At 42.9% G+C, this 20,476-nt stretch overlaps 1 protein-coding gene across 1 annotated transcript; it reads left to right on the top strand.

Moving 5' to 3' along the window:
- The first annotated feature begins 1,189 nt into the window (after positions 1-1,189).
- On the top strand, positions 1,190-19,594 carry tnpo2b (transportin 2b). The gene is made up of 24 exons (XM_084084202.1): positions 1,190-1,400; positions 2,287-2,386; positions 2,726-2,801; positions 2,964-3,113; positions 3,438-3,544; positions 3,719-3,852; positions 3,972-4,053; positions 4,279-4,401; positions 5,207-5,325; positions 6,222-6,282; positions 6,478-6,652; positions 7,001-7,153; positions 9,426-9,651; positions 9,952-10,123; positions 12,393-12,587; positions 13,275-13,433; positions 14,725-14,812; positions 14,968-15,066; positions 15,624-15,719; positions 16,983-17,058; positions 17,671-17,770; positions 17,867-17,941; positions 18,879-19,003; positions 19,461-19,594. Exons 2-23 carry the CDS (start codon positions 2,288-2,290, stop codon positions 18,984-18,986), a joined length of 2,673 nt encoding a protein of 890 aa, XP_083940328.1. The 5' UTR covers positions 1,190-1,400; position 2,287; the 3' UTR covers positions 18,987-19,003; positions 19,461-19,594.
- Positions 19,595-20,476: the final 882 nt, after the last annotated feature.

Here is a 20,476-nt window from a genome sequence, read left to right as displayed (position 1 = left end):
CTTTACCACCCATATATATTTGTACTGCAAACTATTCATTTGATGTTTGTTATTTAGTTTTAAAGTGTCAAAATGTCATTCAGTATAACTGTCGGGGATAAAATATTAATGTGTATTTTTTAAATGTTCAAATCATCCTTAAAAAATAAGTTAACACCCATGGCATATTGTGCTAGTGTTTACAGCAACATATAACATATAAATAAATGGGCAATATATTGTATCCAGAAACTTTTTTAAAACTTGAATCACATTTGTACGGATTTTGTGCTTCATCAATGTCATTCAGCACAACAGAGGTAAAAAAAAAAAAGCCATTTTAAAGCATTTTACAGTACATGTTGTTAGTCATGTGACAGTATGTGTCATAAAAAAGAGGACCTACTGAAGTGTCACTGTCAATGTGCTGAGGTGACTAAATCTCCCTGTAATATTTGATTATTTCACCCTTTCTCCCTTTAGTAATTTTTGGAACAAAAACACATGTCATTCAGTGCAAAGTACAAACAATATTTTATCCCCGAAAGTTATACTGAATGACATTTTGACACTTTAAAACTGAATAACAAACATCAAATTCATAGTTTGCAGTGCAAATATTTATGGGTCAAAAGAAGGGTATGAGTTAGGTTATTTAATATTAGATTCATATATATATATATATATTTTTTTTATTATTATTTTTTTTTTTAAATAATGTGCCTATTACGTTGTGCCTGACGCCACCTGGTGGTTGTTTATGAATTGCTCAAAGCAATTCATAATAATAATAATATCGTAATAATATGAGAGTTTGTGTTGATACAAGTGAATATGTAGCAACATTATCATTCATAGGTGCCTCGGGGAGGTGGTGCCCCCAGAGGCAAAAAAAATGTTTTTTTTTTAAACAATAAACTTTGAGGTACACCCACAGCGCTCACCTAACCTCGCGTCATCAGGCTTTCCGCAGTACATGTGTACGCCTGGTTTCTATTTACTGCAGTGCTCAGTGCTCTGATTCAGTCTAGATTAAAACCCGCCTACTGTATCCGGTAATTTGCACATACACACACCACACACAACTTCCGTATCCGCTCTGTCTAGACCCAGACCGGATCAGCAATGTGCAAAGTGAATTGATCCCAGCCTGCCTGGGCTGTACCTAAAGTTACTACGGAAGCCGAATATGACCAACGATCACCCGGCTTGATTGCAATGCATGCAATCTCTGTCACACATACACCACCTAGCTTAGCTTATTTGATATAACGTTAGCGAGCCAGCGTTATCAACTGAGATCAGACCGCTGTATTTATATTGTGTTTTATAATCCAGTCAATGGTCGTGACCACAGCGGAACTACACTACAATCTAACGTATACTAGGATATTACACATCTGACAAATCGCTGCGACCAGGTAAAAAGCTTTGGCGGTACTTTCAACATTTAGCCATGCTAATGAAAGCTATCATCCGTGATATGCATGTTAATGTACGTGGCGTTGCTTTGTCTGGCTCATTTTGGATCACCAACTTCGTCTAACATAGTAACATTTCTGCTAGTTCGCCTATTACCACACATAGATAGCAGCCACTCACTTTGTGTTTCAATGTTGGTGTGGTGCTAACCTCAACTAGCGTATAGCTATGCTATTCGTTAGCTGAATGTGTGTCATGTTTGGAGAGGCCGTGTGCAGGGCCCAGATTGGCGTCGGTCGTCGTCATTGTGTTAAAGCTAGTAAAGCCAGCTTATCAAGGGACTGGAGAAGCAAACATAAACACAGCGTATCGTTCATATGAGCGCGTTTGTTTTATGGTCCGCTGAGTTGCGAACATGATGCAGCATCTGCTTAATACACACCCGATCCGTTGTTGACAAAAGTCTACTGACTTGATGCTGATTTTCTGCTCGTTAGGTTGTAATGACAATACTGTAATATACTATAGATCAGTGTTTCTCAAAGTGGATTCCAGGGACTCTCAGGGTTCCTTTTGGGGAGTCTAAATGTACCCTTACAACCGGTCCATTTGGTTCCATTTGTATACTGTCAGAGTGAAGGGGAGACCTTGAAATTTAAAAGTTGGAGAACCATTGCTATAGATAGATTCTGTATCTGTACTGGTATACACAGTACAGGACCACACTGGAAACAAGTCCTTATGAGTCATCCTTTTAGCTACATCATTGTATAATCGTACTATTTGCTAACTGTTGATAAAGTATTCAATCAATCAATGCATATCGAGCTGGAGGAGAGTTCCGATTGTGTCTGTTTCACAAGTCATTGTGTGTGTGTGATGTAGGATGGAGTGGCAGCCAGATGAGCAGGGTCTGCAGCAAGTTCTTCAGCTCCTGAAGGACTCCCAATCCCCAGACACTGCAACACAGAGAGCTGTACAGGAAGTATCTTTTCAGCAGTGTGCGTGGGTGCAAAGTGTCTTGCAAAGATAGTGCTGGTCTGCCCAGCATAAGTGTGAAGCATGTGTCTTTACGTGAGACAATAATAAAAACTGTCTGGGAGTGTTGCCATTTGCGGCTTGTATCAGCCCAGCTGGTGTGTTTCTGTGTGAATGTCTATAAGTCTTCCACGCTCGCTGTGTGTGAGACAAGGACATATTATTTGGGTGTGCAGGCCTAATTGTTTTTGCCATTGTCCCCTAAGTAAGTAGCCTCGGGAACCGGTTCCCGAGCCATGTGGCCCATTTACCTGTAGTTGGTTGAATTCCTTAACAGAGCCTGCAGAAACTGGAACAACTAAACCAGTTTCCGGACTTCAACAACTATCTCATCTTTGTCCTCACAAGCCTAAAATCCGAGGGTATGTAATGTTTACTGTACGTAGATATAAAAAAAAGAAATAACTGAAATAGCAATTTACCCTTACTGACTCTGGTATTTGTTGCCCTAAATCAGTCTGCCTCCTATTTTCACAGTTTTCTCCTTTATTAATGTGTCTCCTCTGCTGCGTTCCCATCTCTAGATGAGCCCACGCGTTCCTTGAGTGGCCTGATACTGAAAAACAATGTGAAGGCTCATTACCAGAACTTCCCTCCCACTGTGGCTGAGTTCATCAAACGGGAATGCCTCAATAACATCGGAGACCCCTCTGCGCTTATCAGAGCTACAATTGGTGCGTGCTTTATATGAGAGAGAGAGGGAGAGGTTTTCAGCTAGTGTGAGTCAGAACACGTAGGTGGCTGTGGAAGTAATGGGATGATTTTTTTTCTCCCAAGAGATTTAACCCCTTTCAACCCGGCATCCCTATTATGGGAATGTTATTATTGGCAATTGTTTAACCCCTTTCAACCCGGCATCCCTATTTCGGGAATGTCATTATAGGCAATTGTTTAAAAAGAGGGAAAAAAATAATGTTTTTTTTTTAGCTAACCTATTGATCCTTAGTTTTATTCTCTGATTAGACTGTGTTCCCTCCCTGTCTCTCTCGGCTGTCTAGGCATCCTAATCACAACGATTGCATCGAAAGGAGAGCTGCAGACCTGGCCAGAGCTTCTGCCCCAGCTCTGTAACCTGCTGAATTCAGAGGACTATAATACCTGCGAGGTCAGACATGCTCTCACACGTGACGTGCACGATGCCTTTCAAATGCTTATGTGAAATCCAGCCTTGACCTCCGTACTGTACTACATGACACATTTATCTCAGCTGTTACCGCCTGTGGTTTAACTGTGTGTGTGTCTATATGTGCACCGGCCTATCCATGTGTCTGTCCTTCAGGGCTCTTTCGGAGCGCTGCAGAAGATCTGTGAGGATTCGTCAGAGTTGCTGGACAGTGATGCTCTCAACAGGCCCCTCAACATCATGATCCCAAAGTTCCTCCAGTTCTTTAAACACTGCAGCCCTAAGATTAGGTCAGTGAAAGACTCATTCATGCTCTGTGTCTCTGTTCTCCTCCTCAGCAACCCTCACCCTATGTGTCCCCCTTGTTAAAGTCATCTTTTAGATCCCATTTTATTTGTCTCTCTCTCAGGTCTCATGCTATAGCGTGTGTGAACCAGTTTATCATTGGCCGAGCTCAGGCTCTGATGGATAACATTGATACCTTCATTGAGGTGAGAGGTGACCTCCGTCAACCCCCCCCCCCCCCCCCCTCCCCCCTTGTTTGAGCATCAGTGGTTTGCAAGATTCAGCTGGTCTCTGTGTGTCGGACACATTTTCTGGACACCAAGCATATCACTGTTTATTGACTGCGATGTCGTCTTTTATTTATATTATTGCCCCTTCCATACATCCTTCCTCTTTATCTCACCCTTCTTAACTGCCATGTACCCCTTCAGAGCCTGTTTGCGCTGGCCGGGGACGAGGACTGCGAGGTGAGGAAGAACGTTTGCAGGGCTCTGGTGATGCTCCTGGAGGTCCGCATCGACCGCCTCATCCCACACATGCACAGCATCATCCAGGTGAGGACAAATACACGTGGAACTTGGATGTAGCTGCACCAGCGTGAAATTACGTGACGGAGATCATGCATAGCTCAATGAGTTCCATGTGCTGATTGCACTGACCCGCAATGGGGTCAAACCCCAGGGGTTGATTCCCACCTCACAGGCAGGGTGGTTGTGTTTTGTAAATCCTCCCCATCACCACCGCTTTTGTCTCTTTACTTCTCTCTCAATAAAGCATAAGTGGAAAATGTCTTTAGCCGCCTTAGTTATGCGGTAGACCTCACTGTTTTTGAGTTGTACATACTTATTTTGTGCAATTTTAGAATATTAACATTGGTCATTTTGAAACATTTAATTACATTTAGGAAGCCCACTATACTGTATACTTGAAAGTAGTTGATATTTTAAAGCCATTGGTTATTGTAGATTATTTATAAACACAGTCCAGCAAAAATAGTTGGGAACATCATTTTAGCCATCAGCAATCTCCATTTTCCTAATGTTCACATGTTGTTTGTGAGGGCCGGCAGTGGCTCAGGGGTAGAGTGGCCGGGTAGAGTGAACTGGAAACCGCAAGGTTCCCAGTTCGATCCCGGGCTGGGGGGTTCCCCCAGAGTTAGTGTCGAAGTGTCCTTGAGCAAGACGCTGAACCCCTAATTGCTCCCGATGAGCAGGTTGGTTTCCTTGCATGGTTTCCTCTGCCATCGGTGTATGGAATGTGTGTGTGAATGGGTGAATGTAATGCACAATCTATGTAATGCGCTTTGGATAAAAGCGCTATATAAATGCACCATTTACCATTTTGTTTGTCTCCCACCAGTACATGCTGCAGAGGACCCAGGACCCAGATGAGAATGTGGCTCTGGAGGCGTGTGAGTTCTGGCTCACCCTGGCAGAGCAACCCATCTGTAAAGAAGCACTGTCTGGACACCTGGTGCAGTAAGTACCCCCAGGCTGTGGTTTAGTCCTATTGAATGGTTTATTAGGCCTATCACAATTATATTACATAATTGCCTAATCGCGATTATTTGAGATAATCGCATTTATTTTGCATAATCATTTCCATGTTGAAAAATGTTAAAACATTTTCGGGAGGGTGTGCGGACGAACCTCTGACTCAGATATAACCATAATCAAACCTCATACGTCCATATATAGGCAGGAGGACCACGGCCACGTCACTCTTGAGTCAGACATAACCATAAACAAACCCGATATGCCCATATATAGGCATATATGGAGATCCGGTTGTCCAGATCAGACCGCTATGCACATATATGGTCATGTGCATAAATGGGATCGACAGACTTCAAACTCGGCTCGTGCATCACCAAGCACTTGAGCGAGTGTGGTGCCATTATTTGTGTGACAATTAATCATAAAGTAAAAAACACACCCTGCGTGAAGTGAGTGGTGCCTTGCTTAGCTTGGCTAACATGTTCAATCAGCCAAGCTAACATGTCCAATGTTAGCTTGGCTGATGGCACTGATGTCACTTTGAAACATGTAAACAATGTTTCAAAGTGACACACATATTTATAGGGCTCTATTTCGTCATGCGTCTCGCTAGCCAATCAAAGCACACCCTTTCAACATATTGTCAGGTGTCACGTGATGCTTGACCAATGTTAGCTTGGTGGGGGCACGGACATACAGACATACGGACACACAGACAAAGCCACGTATAGGAGTGGTTGCCTTCGGCACCACTCAAAAAACATGATAGTGACAGCCTATGTCACATAGTGGTTTAGTCCTGTTGCGTGGACTTAATTTGACAGTAATCAGATAGTAGAGGCAGCGATTGCTCAATGTTTCATGTCTTCTCTTCCCAGACTGACCCCTATCTTGGTGAATGGCATGAAGTACTCTGAGATTGACATCATTCTGCTGAAGGTGAGAGTGTTGTTCAGCTGATAGACTGCAGCCCAGGGCAATATCACTGCTCAGTGCTCACCCACACACAAATCTCTTTGTCAGCTTTATTGTCCACAAATATGGATTTCTTTGGGTTACCTGCTACTGTGACCCCTGAATCCATCTCTCTCCTCTTGTCTGTTCTCACTCTGTCATCCATATGTTCTCTTGCAGGGGGATGTAGAGGAGGAGGATGAGACTGTCCCGGACAGCGAGCAGGACATCAAACCTCGCTTCCATAAGTCCCGCACCGTTACCCTGCAGCATGAGGGAGGGGAAGGTGAGGAGGGGGAGGACATCGACGATGATGACGATGATGACGATGACACACTTTCGGACTGGAACCTACGTAAGTCAACAGTGCTTGACGAATGATTTCGTCGGAGCGAGTGCTTATTGTTTAAAGTTTTTTGGTGATATTGGAATGCTGTGAAAATGCCTGAAGCTATATCATGAATTATTTATGGCTGGTAGTAACTGTTTACAATTTTTAGGCTATTATTCTAGATGGCTTGGAGGACAAATGATTTAATTGCCTCTGGTATCAAGATATTATATATTGTAGATGTCGACTACAGTCCACATGCGAGGTTTTAATATTCCCAAGGCATTAACTATGGAAGGCTAAGTAGCAATACGCTTTTGTCAGCAATTATTTATGCAGCGCTAACTAAGTGCTTCTCCCTCCTCCCTGTAGGGAAGTGTTCGGCAGCAGCACTGGATGTGTTAGCCAATGTTTTCCGTGATGATCTGCTTCCCCACCTCCTGCCTCTGCTCAAGGGCCTGCTCTTCCACCCAGACTGGGTCATCAAGGAGTCAGGCATCCTCGTGCTCGGGGCTATTGCTGAAGGTGAGACATAGCTGCTGCTCATTGGGCCTTGCAAAAGCTAGGGATTTACTATTACCAGCTCATGTAGAGAAGGGTTTCTGCATGCGGGGTTATCTGTTCATACAGAGCTTTGACTGAACAGTTGCAGACTATTTAAATTGAACAGGAGATCAGAGCAAACCTTAGCATAGTTTTAAATTAAAATCCCTTTATACTTGGAGTCATACTGCATAACCTTTTCAATTAAACAAACATAATTTTGAATGATATAATCTTTCACTGGTATATTCTTCACAATAACCATTCCACGTGTGTGTTTTTTGACAACTTCTCCAAACACTATTTTTTTTGGTAACGAGTGTCTTACCCTGATGTGAGTGTCAGGGGCAGACTCTTGTGGCAAAATGACACAGGTACTGGAAATGTATTTATTTAAAAGTTCATACAAATTAGAGTGTATATTATTCTGATGGGATGGGCAGGAGAGGGAGCATTGGGACCTGACAAAGGCCTTCTGTTACTGGAGTGACAGGAATTGCCTCCTAATAAACACCTCCAAGACTAAGTGGTGGACTATCGTAGGAAAAAGCCCATTCTCCAGACTGTCAACATCCAAGGGACAGCTATTGAGCGGGTACAGACCTATAAGTACTTTGGACTCGAGAGTGCATCTGGATGAGAACCTGAACTGGTCCCTGAACACTGATGCTGTTTATAAAAGGGGGCAGGGTTGGCTCTTCTTCCTGAGGAGTCTCGGGTCTTTTGACGCGTGTAGCAAAATGATGCACGTTTTACCAGTCTGTTGCAAGTGTCCTGTTCTATGCTGCAGTCTGCAGGGGGGGGCAGCGTAATGGACAACGATGCTAACCGGCTGAACAAGCTGATGAAGAAGGCTGGCTCTGTGCTTGAGGCCGGACTCACAGGAGACTGTTGTGAAGAGATGCATACGGAATAAGATGCTGGCCATCATGGACCATGTTGGTCATCCTCTCCACAACATCCTGGCGGGCCAGAAAAGCAGCCGCAAAGAACTGTTCATCTCTCTGCGCTGCAAGAACGATCGGTTTAAGAAAACCTTTGTCCCCACAGCAGTTTTTAGTTTTTATACCTTTAGGTATAGAGCGGATATTAGCCCTCTATGCCTGGCTTTTGCGTCAACGTTCTGATTGGTCAGGTGCGCCAACGTTCTGATTGGTCAGGTGCGTCAACGTTCTGATTGGTCAGGTGCGTCAACGTTCTGATTGGTCAGGTGCGCCAAAGTTGTGATTGGTCACTATTCATGACATCACTATGATGTCATGAATATAGAATTCGATGTCTATATAAACGATGACAATGACTTCATCTTATTATTTATTTGGCTAAAGTCTCCGTCTAGGTAAGTTATTTAAAGTTAATATGACGAATAGAAAGAGAAAGATACAAGAACAGATGAAGGGTGAATGTATAGAAAGTCTGAGTTCGGGACCCAGTCATCCGTTATGACAGAATGGTTTGATAGAGACGATCGAGAATCCAAGAGTCCGTTAAGGTTCTGATTGGTCAGGCCCGTCAAGGTTCTGATTGGTCAGGCCCGTCAAGGTTCTGATTGGTCAGGCCCGTCAAGGTTGTGATTTGTCAGGCAAGGGGACTATTCATGACATCACTATGATGTCAAGGTTTATTTTTTATTTCCTCATGTTTTTTTTTGTATATATTTTTATTTGGCTAAAGTCTCCTTCTAGGTAAGTTATTTAAAGTTAGATCCTCAATTTAACTTTATCTGTCGTCGACGCTCTGATTGGTCAGACCCGTCAACAAAGTGATTGGTCAAGCTTCACATGACACATGGCTATAAACACATTATAAACACATATCGATGACATAATGTATTCAAAGGCGCCGCTACCTTCACACAGGGTGTGATTTTTTAACACAACGACCAGCCGCTAGATTTATAGCACTGGACTACTAGTCGTCAGTTACAGTATATACATGTATGGGCTTGGCCCATATATACTGTGCAATTCAATAACATGTGATTATTCCCTGTGACACCTTTTTATGCCATTTATGTTTTTAGTATTTTTTAACCCTCTTGTGTTGTGTTTTTAACTCAAGTCTGTATGAGATATGTGAGACCTGAATTTCCCTCTGAGATTACTTAAGTATCTATCTGTCTGTCTTGTCTGTCTGTCTCCATCTGTCTAGTTTCTGACAACATATTGGTTGCTTTCCAAAATATCCTTGGCGTTACTAAAATGAATGTTACACAGTATGATTTGAACTCATATGTAACCATATCTCTATCCAGGCTGTATGCAGGGTATGGTGCCTTATCTGCCGGAGCTCATGCCCCACCTCATTCAGTGTCTGTGTGACAAGAAGGCGCTGGTGCGTTCCATTGCCTGCTGGACCCTCAGCCGCTACGCCCACTGGGTGGTCAGCCAGCCCTCCGATTCTCACCTCAAACCCCTCATGACTGAGCTGCTCAAACGCATTCTGGATGGGAACAAGAGGGTACAGGAAGCTGCCTGCAGGTAAGGCTGTGCGTGTGTGTGTGTGTGTGTTTACTTTTATTTGTTTCTTTTCAACGGTTTGTCATGGTAAGAGGTTTTTGTTAAGCCCTATGGTTATAAAATTACAAATGGCTTATACATACTTTGTTTTTTACCTTTCATTTTGTATTACCATGTAATTTAGTTTATATTGCTTCTGTATTATTACTCATTATTATAAACCAATCTGAGTGTTTGTGTTTAATTTCAAGTACTTTTCCAATCACACCTGTCCCTGTATCCGCTTATCACCCTGCCTCCTCCCGCTCTCCCTCTCCTCAGTGCGTTTGCCACCCTGGAGGAGGAGGCATGCACAGAGCTGGTGCCCTACTTGAGCTTCATCCTGGACACCTTGGTCTTTGCCTTCGGGAAGTACCAACACAAGAACCTGCTCATCCTGTACGACGCCATAGGAACGCTGGCCGACTCTGTGGGACACCATCTCAACCAGCCTGTAAGCCCCAACTGCAGCGCACAACTAGTCATTCTGGCAAATAGCTACTTCCTGTTGTGAGGGCCACAAAAATGGCCTTCCAGAGGCCCAGGACTTCAGTATTTGGTCTACAGCCAATTTGATCCAAATGTTGCTAGGAAACAAGCCATTATCCTTGGACACTTCCGGTTAGCTGGTTGTTGGATTATATTGCAGTATAGGTTAGGCTAACTATGTCAGCTATCATCCACTAGTTTAGAATGGTTAAATAACAGTGGAGGGTAGAAGAGATCATTTCTCCCTGCATGTTTTCTTTCTCACGATATTGAAGTACTGGACATTGTAGCTAGCTAAGCTAACAGCTGACCACCAAGGCCCTTAAAGTTTTAAGGCTCCAATAATGATACAACTGATGTTGGGGACCCAATGGTCTTTCCTCTAGTGCCACCATTACGCCACAATTTCTACTTCCACACCAGATATCTCAAAATCGAATCAGCAGATTACCATGAAACTTTCTGAGTGCATGCATACACCCCACCCAGACTCCCAGAGTATGCTCAAAATACTCAGAAATCACAAACAGCTTTCTGGTCTTTGCTCACTGTGTTTGTGTTCTGATGTTCAGAAGTACATCAGAAGCGGATACTCGCTGTGTGTTTATTTTCTCACTGTGTGTGTGTTTCATGTTCAGGAGTACATCCAGAAGCTGATGCTCACCGTGTGTTTATTCTTTGCTCATGTGGTCAGCTCAGAGTGAGACATTTTCGGGAACGGGAAGTGAAGCCATTATGCGGGGAAATCCCGGGAAATGTACCTTGTTTGGCCTTGTTTTCATTCAGTCAAACTCATTGATCATATTACACATTAAATACAAGGAGAAATATGAATAACTTACCTTAACCTTCCTGTATGGGTTCCCAACCTGACCACTTAAATGTATTATTTGGTGTTCATCAATGTTAGAATGAACATAATATAAACTGGGCATGCAGCTTGAACTTTGAAGCTGAGCCTGTGAGGAATATGAATGCCAAGTTCATGGCCTGTGATATGTCTGCTGAGAAGAACAGCCACATGGAAGTGATATTTGACAATTCTTCATTGTATAAACAAACAAATTTAGTTAAAGCAGGTTAGGCAAGTCTATTGTGTGTCATGACGCACAGAGAAAATTGAAGACATAATATTTGCGGTTTCTCCTTCATAAAAGGCTTAGTGATTGGTCAGCTCGATGGATTATTACACATACTGCCAGGCTCTGCTTGGCTCATCACCACACACCATTGAACTTTTTCTTAAGGTTCTTATGTAGTGTTTGAAACAGGGAGAAGACACATACTGTACAGAGTAGTTTAGGAGGTTAAGTAAGTGTCTTGCTCAGGGACACCTCACCACATTACCTGGGCTAGCCATTCAGCTATGGCTGCCCCAAATTAGGGCAATTGGGGTTATGAACATGTTTAACTGAGAAATGCATCTTATTGTATTGATATTTCCTAATTTTACACCATCTGCTCTTGGCGGTCTGTTTGAGGTGCTGTACATGGATTAATTGTTGTCAACTCGCCTCCCCTTTTTAGCATCCAAGAGATTCATTCTAACATTCGTTCTAGATTGGGATGGCACTGTTCACCCCCCTAATGCTTCATTTATACGCCATCGTAAGACGTTGTCGCTCGCCGATAAGATCTAGAAGCTCGCAACGCCTTGTGAGTTTGTAGATCTGCTATTTTTGGCAAGGGACACAGTCATTCGACAAATGCTGCATGCTTTAAAGAGGAGGATACTCATATTATTTACCTAATTTGCGTGGGGTGGGTGTTGTTCATGTTGGATCGCTTTTTTGGAGCTTCTAATGAGGTACCAATACAAACATTGCAGCAGCCAGCTTCACTTCAGCTGCAGGCACAATATTGTATGTGTGTGTGTGTGTGTATTTAAAGACTAGTCCGCCAATCTCACGCTACTCTGAAACCGATCTTGGGCGCAGTTTTTGTCCCTCGATCACCAGTTTTTAGGGATTCTGGGATTTCTTGGCTCACCTTTGCCCTAGTAATTTCTACCACTGGTATTATCAACGTCTAATTGTAAAATATGACAAGTCCCATGTTCTGAAAAAACATTCATTATATTCCCTGGTTTCATGTTATCTCCTGTGTGTGTGTCTGTCTGTCTGTCTGTTTTATGGTTTATGTGTGTGTGTTACATGTTCAGGAGTACATCCAGAAAATGTTGCTTTGTGTCTGTCTGTTCTTTGCTCACTGTCTTTGTGTTTGTTGATATTCAGGAGTACATTCAGAAGCTGATGCCTCCGCTGATCGCCAAGTGGAATGAGCTCAAGGATGAGGACAAGGACCTGTTCCCCCTGCTGGAGTGTCTGTCCTCAGTGGCGACGGCCCTGCAGAGTGGCTTCCTGCCGTATTGTGAGCCTGTCTACCAGCGCTGTGTCACTCTGGTCCAGAAGACATTGGCCCAGGCCATGGTGAGGACATAGATCAATCATTCTCTCTCTCTCTCTCTCGCTCGCAGCTTGTTTGAATTGTAGTGTTTAGTGCCTTATTTTGAATGTCCGCTTTCCCATCCCTATATCACAAACCATTCCTTTTTTAGACTGTTCTATTCTTGTTCCAGCTCTCTCTACGTGTGTGTGTGTGTGTGTGTGTGTGTGTGTGTGTGTGTGTGTGTGTGTGTGTGTGTGTGTGTGTGTGTGTGTGTACACACATGCACAATCATGCTTTCTTATGAGCGACTGGTGTATGATGACATCCAAGCACCATTAAATAACCCACTGGGTTGTCTCAGGCCTGAGAATCTGATAGTCCTTATTTTCCAACCCCCTTGACACTGTGCAAAGCTGTTAGGGAGGATTCTGTTTTGTTTAAAGCGCCAGCTAAATAAAGTTTACTTGACAGGACATGTTACTGTGTTGATCATATAATCGCAACGTCCTCTGTTCGATTTGATTCCGGCTGGAGAAGTGTGTTGCCAAAACCTGCTTTAACCCATCAAAACCGGGAAAGCTTGTACATCTGCTATTTTTGAACATTTTTGAAAATTCTTGAAAGTGAGAGAACTACTGATTTAGAAGGCATTTGTAGAATTGCCCTCACGGCTTAATTGGGTTAAAAATAATCTCTGTCTCTCTGTCTCTCTCCCTTTCCCCCTCCAGATGTACAGCCAGCAGCCAGATCAGTACGAGGCACCAGATAAAGACTTCATGATCGTTGCTCTGGATCTATTGAGTGGCCTGGCTGAGGGGCTGGGGGGCCACGTGGACACACTAGTGGCTCGCAGTAACATCATGACACTACTCTTCCAGTGCATGCAGGTAGGGCTGTCACGATCAGGACGATTCATAATTATTAATAAATAAATAAAATGTTACAAATAATTGCGATTAACAATTTAATTTCTGGCAAAAGAACGTCAGGATTGATCAAATGACAGATCATTCGTAATAGTTGATATAGCTCCTTTTGTGAGTTTTGTGCCCATATGATAGTCTCTCGAGACCAATCTGGGAACCCCTCGCCAACTGACAAGGAAAAACAGCGACCTCTGCTGTTTGACACTATTTCAGTTAGCTCTGGGAGGAAGAAAACGTAGCACACGTGCGCAAGGAAACCGGGGTTTTGGTCTGCCTTCAGGCAGCGCATCACTTCCGGTGGTGCGACTATGTTTTCATTCCCACTAACAATATTTCTACACGGAACACTAACACCACTTCTCCCAGAGAACATGGATCGTTTTGGTTATAAGCCCACTTGTTTCTATGATGAAAGATTAAGTTAAAATGTGAATTTCTTTCCGTGGTTTTGTCTGCTCCGCGGACGCTATTGTTAAATTAGTTTCGGTTTGTTTCTAGTAGTGAAGGATCGACGGACACGTGAATCCCGCCCACTACATTTGATTGGGTAAAGCGCGGCCTGCTTCCTGATCTGAAGGCACGCCCATTGCATACACGTTATGACGAACCTCCCCGACAGATTCCAACGCAGAGCAGAATCTGTTCTTGAGAGATTACTCGAGACAAACGTGTTGGCTCCCAAAGATTCTTTTGCTTCTGCCTAACAGTCTGTTCTTTGGAAGCTCTGAAAATGAGTAGAAAATAAAGTGGATATCCCGCCTCCCACCCACTTCCGTTTCACCCCTGTGCATTCACGTAAATGAGGCCTACTACCTACGTAATTAGTCAAAGCGTAGCTACCAAAAAAAAAAGAAAATAGAAGTTGAATATCCTTACGGTCTGAAGAGCAGGTGATGGCTCCTGTTTTCAACTTTTACACAGCAGAATTACAGACTGTAGCATTCAAAGATTGTGGAAGAGATGGTCTGGCTTGAGACTATATCTGGACAGCACAATGTCGGCACACGTTGAACGTGACACACCAGGAAAAACAAAACAGAAAAGCTTACTCGTCTGGTAAAACTGTGAAAGGAATATTTTAGTAGTTGGACTGTTATGTGTGTTAACCACTTTTAATCTGGCGTCCCTATATTGGGCGCATATTTTCAGAAATGTTGAAAAACTGAAAAAAATAGCAGCTCTAGAATCTAATCTAATCATTGCACAATAAAATATATAGAGCTTAAGTTGTTAACACCTCTTCACTCTCTAGGATACAATGCCAGAAGTAAGACAGAGCTCATTTGCTCTACTGGGTGACCTGACAAAGGCCTGCTTTCCTCATGTCAAACCCTGCATTGGTAAAACAACACACACACACACACACACACACACACACACACACACACACACACACACACACACACACACACACACACACTCTCCTTATCCCCTGCATTTTAAATGCCTGTACATACTAGTGTTTTATATTTATGTGTGTGTGTGTACGTTGCAGCTGAGTTCATGCCAATCCTGGGCACAAACCTCAACCCAGAGTTCATCTCTGTGTGCAACAATGCTACTTGGGCCATCGGAGAGATCTGTATGCAGATGGGTGAGTCTCAGCAAGACTTCACTTTCTTACGTTTATCTCCTCTCTGTGTAATGTGGATACATTTTTACACTCTGACTTGAATTGGCACTGAGGTTTTCACTGTGATAACTCTATTGACATTTAGACCTGGAAAACCTATACGTTGTTATACCTTTCAAGCTGGGAGCACCAAGTTTTTCAGAAAACTTAGGTCAGGAATTAGAAGGCGTTTTTAGAATCAGCCTCAGGTCTAAATGGGTTAAGTTCTCTGTTCAATGACTAAATGGGTTAAGTTCTCTGTTCAATGACTAAATGGGCTAAGTTCTCTGTTCAATGACTAAATGGGCTAAGTTCTCTGTTCAATGACTAAATGGGTTAAGTTCTCTGTTCAATGGCATCTCTCTCTCTCTCTCTCTCTCTCTCTCTCTCTCTCTCTCTCTCTCTCTCTGTCTCTCTGTCTCTCTGTCTCTCTGTCTCTCTGTCTCTCTGTCTCTCTCTCTCTCTGTGTCTCTGTCTCTCTCTGTCTCTCTCTGTCTCTCTCTGCCTCTCTCTGCCCCTTTGCTTAATGTTTTACTCAGGAGTGGAGATGCAGCCGTACGTTGCCATGGTTCTCAGTCAGCTAGTGGAGATAATCAACAGACCCAACACACCCAAGACCCTGCTGGAAAACACCGGTGGGTAAACACTTCTATAGAGTACACACCTGAACACACACATATTTCTTGTTTCTTTGTTATTGTTGTTATTGCTGCTCCACTGTTAACACATCCACCGCCAAGGTCTAATCTCAAAATGCACTTACCCCTGCCAAGCTTTTTTTGTCCTTTTTTGTTTTTTTGATTCCGCCATAGCACCCGCTAAATCCGTTTAAAATCCGGGTTCATTTGGTTCGACACAAACACGGGATCCGACATTACAAAACACCGAAGACGGCGACGCGATCCGACCCTCCATTTTGGAGAACGAGGGCAAAACGCTACAATGGGGGATGCGGAGAGCAAAACAACAAGCCGAGATAACAGCTTCCAAAGTTGATCGCTAGACAGGAAACGGAGGCGGGACAAAAACCGGAAACAGTATTATTTCGTTTCCAACTATCAGACAGACTGCATTCAATGAATTAGCATTCTGTGCGGCCATACAAGAAAATAAGAATACAATCCATGGTCTCAGTGATTGCAAGTGTTAAGGGAAACCGGAATTACACTGTGTTACGCAAGTGTGTGCTTGGCAATAAATACACAAATGGCAATGGTTTTATTAATGAAATAACAGCAACAAATTGGTGTGTGTGTGTGTGTGCACACCTCCGTAACGAGACAACGGGATAAAAGGGGTTACTTTTCAACATAACTCTGTAAGCTTGGCTATTGTTTCCTCATCAATTACATTGCATGCTTTCATACCCTGCATCCCTGATACACGATTAGGACATACTACATATACTAATTTGTGAATGTGGGGTCAATAACTTAAATGGCGCTTTTAACAAATGTTAAATGAAAACGTTTTAAAGGTGCATTGTGCTATCATGGCCATGGCCGTTGTGTGTGGCATAGTTGATTCATGGGATGTATGGTTGTATATTTTGTGATTGCACCACATTGGGTACCTTTTATACTGTATAACGATGCATATCGTCATCATAATGCCCACCATTGCAAATATATATTTATACAATAATTCTTTATATGTTTTGTTATTGTAATTCTCATGGTTACAATGAAGTCTCTATAGTATGTGAACTTATGTCACAGTTCCTATGTTATGGTTTTCTATCTGCAAAACCACTGTCTATTATATTTCTCTGTGACCATGCCCCTTCTCCTACAGTAATTACAATTCAACTGTACTCTTGATTGTCTTGAACTTGACCAATGGCAGACAAATGCCCTACAGCAACCCTGACTCCTCTCTCTCCCTGTGTCCTTCCTCAGCCATCACCATTGGTCGGCTTGGCTATGTGTGCCCTCAAGAGGTTGCTCCCTTGTTACCACAATTCATCAGACCTTGGTGAGAGCCTCTCGATTTTCTATCTCTTCTATATCGCTCATTCTTTTGGGAGGAGTGGAAATGTACAGTACCCATTAACATCTATTAGGAGATGATTGTTTTCCTTCTGAACATTAAGTTTGTGCTTTATTTATATAGGATAGTAGAGCGACAGAAAATTGAGAGACAACAGAGGCAGAACTGAACTGGGTCCTAGTGAATACATGGTCAGCGCACTATCCGGTCAGCTACCGGCAGTGCAGTTTTTTTTTGCTTAAGAGCTACACAAAGCTTGCAATGTGGGCATTATTTAAACCAGTGTTATTATTCTAATCATAGTCAATAACGATCAGTATGACAATAAAAAGCATCTCGTAATCATTGCTCCCTCAAGCCCAGTAATATTCTATAATATCTGGTCATCAGTACGGGTATTGCGGGCACCGGTCTAATCCTTGTTAATTCAAAATACAGTGACGGTATCAGCTATTAACCACTTAAGACCTGTTCAAAACTGTCAAAGCTCTACAAGCTCACTACACGTCGCACCGCGACGTGATACTGTGACTTGGCCAAAATAGGGACGCTAGGGTGAAGGTGGTTAACAAATGGTCATTGCTATCATTTTGACAGGTGCACATCTCTGCGCAACATCCGAGACAATGAGGAGAAGGACTCTGCCTTCCGAGGGATCTGCATGATGATTGGTGTGAACCCAGGGGGCGTGGTGCAGGTACATAATATACGGTTTATTTTAATTGGTGTATCTGATTGTAGCATGATGTCACAGGAAGTGACAAAAACTTTGAACCGTCTTCATCTGCTCTAGGACTTCATCTTTTTCTGCGATGCGGTGGCCTCCTGGGTGAGCCCTAAGGATGACCTGAGGGACATGTTCTACAAGGTGAGGGGGTGACAAGACAAACACAAACACGTGTCAAGTGTGGAGACTGACAATTAAATATCATACCAATAGATATTCTTGGTTTAGAGGCCTTGCCCCAATAATTCATGACATGAAGGAAACGGAATACGGCCAAAAACAGAAACTTCTCTGACGCGGAGATTTTTTTCAATAGAAAAAGTCCAATAGAACCAACTAAAAGTGGCACTAAAGGAAGTCATAAGAATGTGGTCTATACATAAATCACTGATGTGGTCAACAGTGGTTGAGATACAAAAATCATGCATTGTGTTTCCCTTATTGATCAGCCTACTTGCCAAACACAATTTTAGAAGTGATGAATTAGGTCCTGTTTCCATGCCTTCATACAGCCCCCAGTTGGTACTGTATTTTTCACAGCTGTCTGGATGCATCAGAACATCAGACGGCACCCAGATACCATGTGCAGTGTTGTGCAGAACCCCTCAACCCAGAATAATGTCGCAAACTTTATCTGGTTTGTGCAGCAGTTCACCCGCTAATCCAAGCTACCTGACGCAGCGCTAACATTCTAGGCCTACAAAGTATTCCGTGATGGGATAACATTTGTCACCATGTACATGAGTCAACTCAACACCAAAATGTTCATCATTGGAATACTTTGATATTCATTTGAAGCATCACAGAGGAAATTACTTTGCGCAGTGTGCCTTCGTGAAGACCCATGGCTGCTGTTTTGAATAATTAACAAGTTGTGCCTCCCCCTGTACCACCTGGCTGCCACATTTAGGAGAGATGGACCTCAGAACTGCCCTGAATGTTTATGGAGTGATAGTTTTTACAATTGAAAAATGCGTAATCATTCATGGATGGTGGCTTCAGACGCACATGGGCACAATAAATCGCATCAATCACAAACCCTAATTTCCTGTTTTTTCCTCTCAACCTCGTCTCCCAGATCCTGCATGGTTTTAAGGAGCAGGTTGGGGAAGACAACTGGCAGCAGTTCTCAGAACAGTTCCCACCGCTGTTGAAGGAAAGACTTCAGGCCTGTTATGGCGTTTAGACCCACCCACCTCAGAGGTACTGGTATTGTTATTATCAGTATTGGTATTGTTATTATCAGTATTATTTACTATTATCACTATAAATATTGTATTATTACAATAATGATTGACATTTCTATGTTCGTTATTATTATTATTACTATGATTATTATTGTTGTTATAGATATATTCCCCATAATAGCTTTTAGGAAGGCCACTCGACAAGCCCATCTGGGTTTCTTTGGCCTTTCCGGCACATCAGATTTTTGTTCCTTCCCATATAAAAGTATTGTTTTTTTTTACATTTTTGTTTTTATCATATGTCTTTTTAAATGTTAAACTATATCTCAGAGGTACCCCCACAGACCCACCTCACACCCCCATGCACTTTGAACTGTTTACCCCATGCACTTTGAACTTGTTCCTGAGTGACCACTCTCCTTTTTCTTTCTTTGGCCCTCCTCTCTTCTTTTGTCCCTCATCTGTCCCTGTAGGTGAGCCAGCTGGAGGAGGGTGAATGGGAAACTCATCCATCTGTGTATTGCACTGCCCTGATCTGATCTGGGAGGGGGGAGAGGGACGCTATTGGCCACTCCCCCCGACGGACGGCCCCCACGCCCTATATGTTTGTCCATAGAGGGAGGGTGGGCGGGAGGGGGGGAGGGACGGGGGACACCTCTAGATTAACTAGGCAGGGACCCGACACAGAAAAACTAACAGGTAGGGACAGATAGAGAGAGGGACAGAGAGAGAGAGAGAGAGAAAGGGAGGGACAGCTATAGCCAGGAAGAGTAGGACAGAGAAGTGGAGGGATTGGAGAGAGGCAGGGAAAGAGAGAGTGGGAATTCAATTGTATAACAAAGACAGGGAAAGAGAGATGTAGGGAGATATAGAGAGGTCAGTTAGTTTGTTGGGAGGACAGGGACTGATCAGATTTTAATGGGACTATAAAACTAAAGAGTAACTGATAGCTTGACTCACAAACAGACATAATGTATACACACACACACACATACAGATGCATATACAGTACATAGAACTGACTGTGGGTGGCACTGTTATTTAGACTTTTCAGACCTCCTATATACGTATGTAGTTAGGGACAGGCAGGTGTCTAAACTCTGTTTATTTCTGGGAGATATATCTATAACTTTCTTTTATGGGGGAAAAGGCTTCAATTAGAATTATCCTTTCATCACTGAACTCTTTGCTAACTGTAGGATAATCCTATCCACTATTCGCATCAATGTTTATTTACATTTCATTCCGTTTTTTTCTTTTTTTTCTTATTTGTGGTTACCAGAGTGCTGCTTCACAGAGCCTGTCCATCTGTCAGACATATTCCTATCACAGTTTCTACCTGATCAAAAAACAAACAAAAAAAACGTTAAAAGGCAAATGTCGTCTTGTAGGCTTCACAGTAATCATTCATTCAGGAATGAATAATTCACAGGAATCATTCATTCAAGGATTAGGGCTAATAACATTGGATTTCTTACCAGAAAGGAGA

This window comes from Gymnoscopelus microlampas, assembly GCF_963454915.1.
Source record: "Gymnoscopelus microlampas genome assembly, chromosome: 2".
NCBI lineage: Eukaryota > Metazoa > Chordata > Actinopteri > Myctophiformes > Myctophidae > Gymnoscopelus > Gymnoscopelus microlampas.
This window is presented reverse-complemented; position numbering and strand designations above follow the sequence as displayed.

Bases quoted from the DNA above. Each gene is read 5' to 3' on its own strand.
- tnpo2b (XM_084084202.1), top strand. From the start codon at position 2,288: ATGGAGTGGCAGCCAGATGAGCAGGGTCTGCAGCAAGTTCTTCAGCTC. The intron at 3,114-3,437 runs GTGCGTGCTTTA...TCGGCTGTCTAG, and splicing joins GCTTATCAGAGCTACAATTG to GCATCCTAATCACAACGATT. The intron at 15,720-16,982 runs GTGGGTAAACAC...GTCCTTCCTCAG, and splicing joins GACCCTGCTGGAAAACACCG to CCATCACCATTGGTCGGCTT.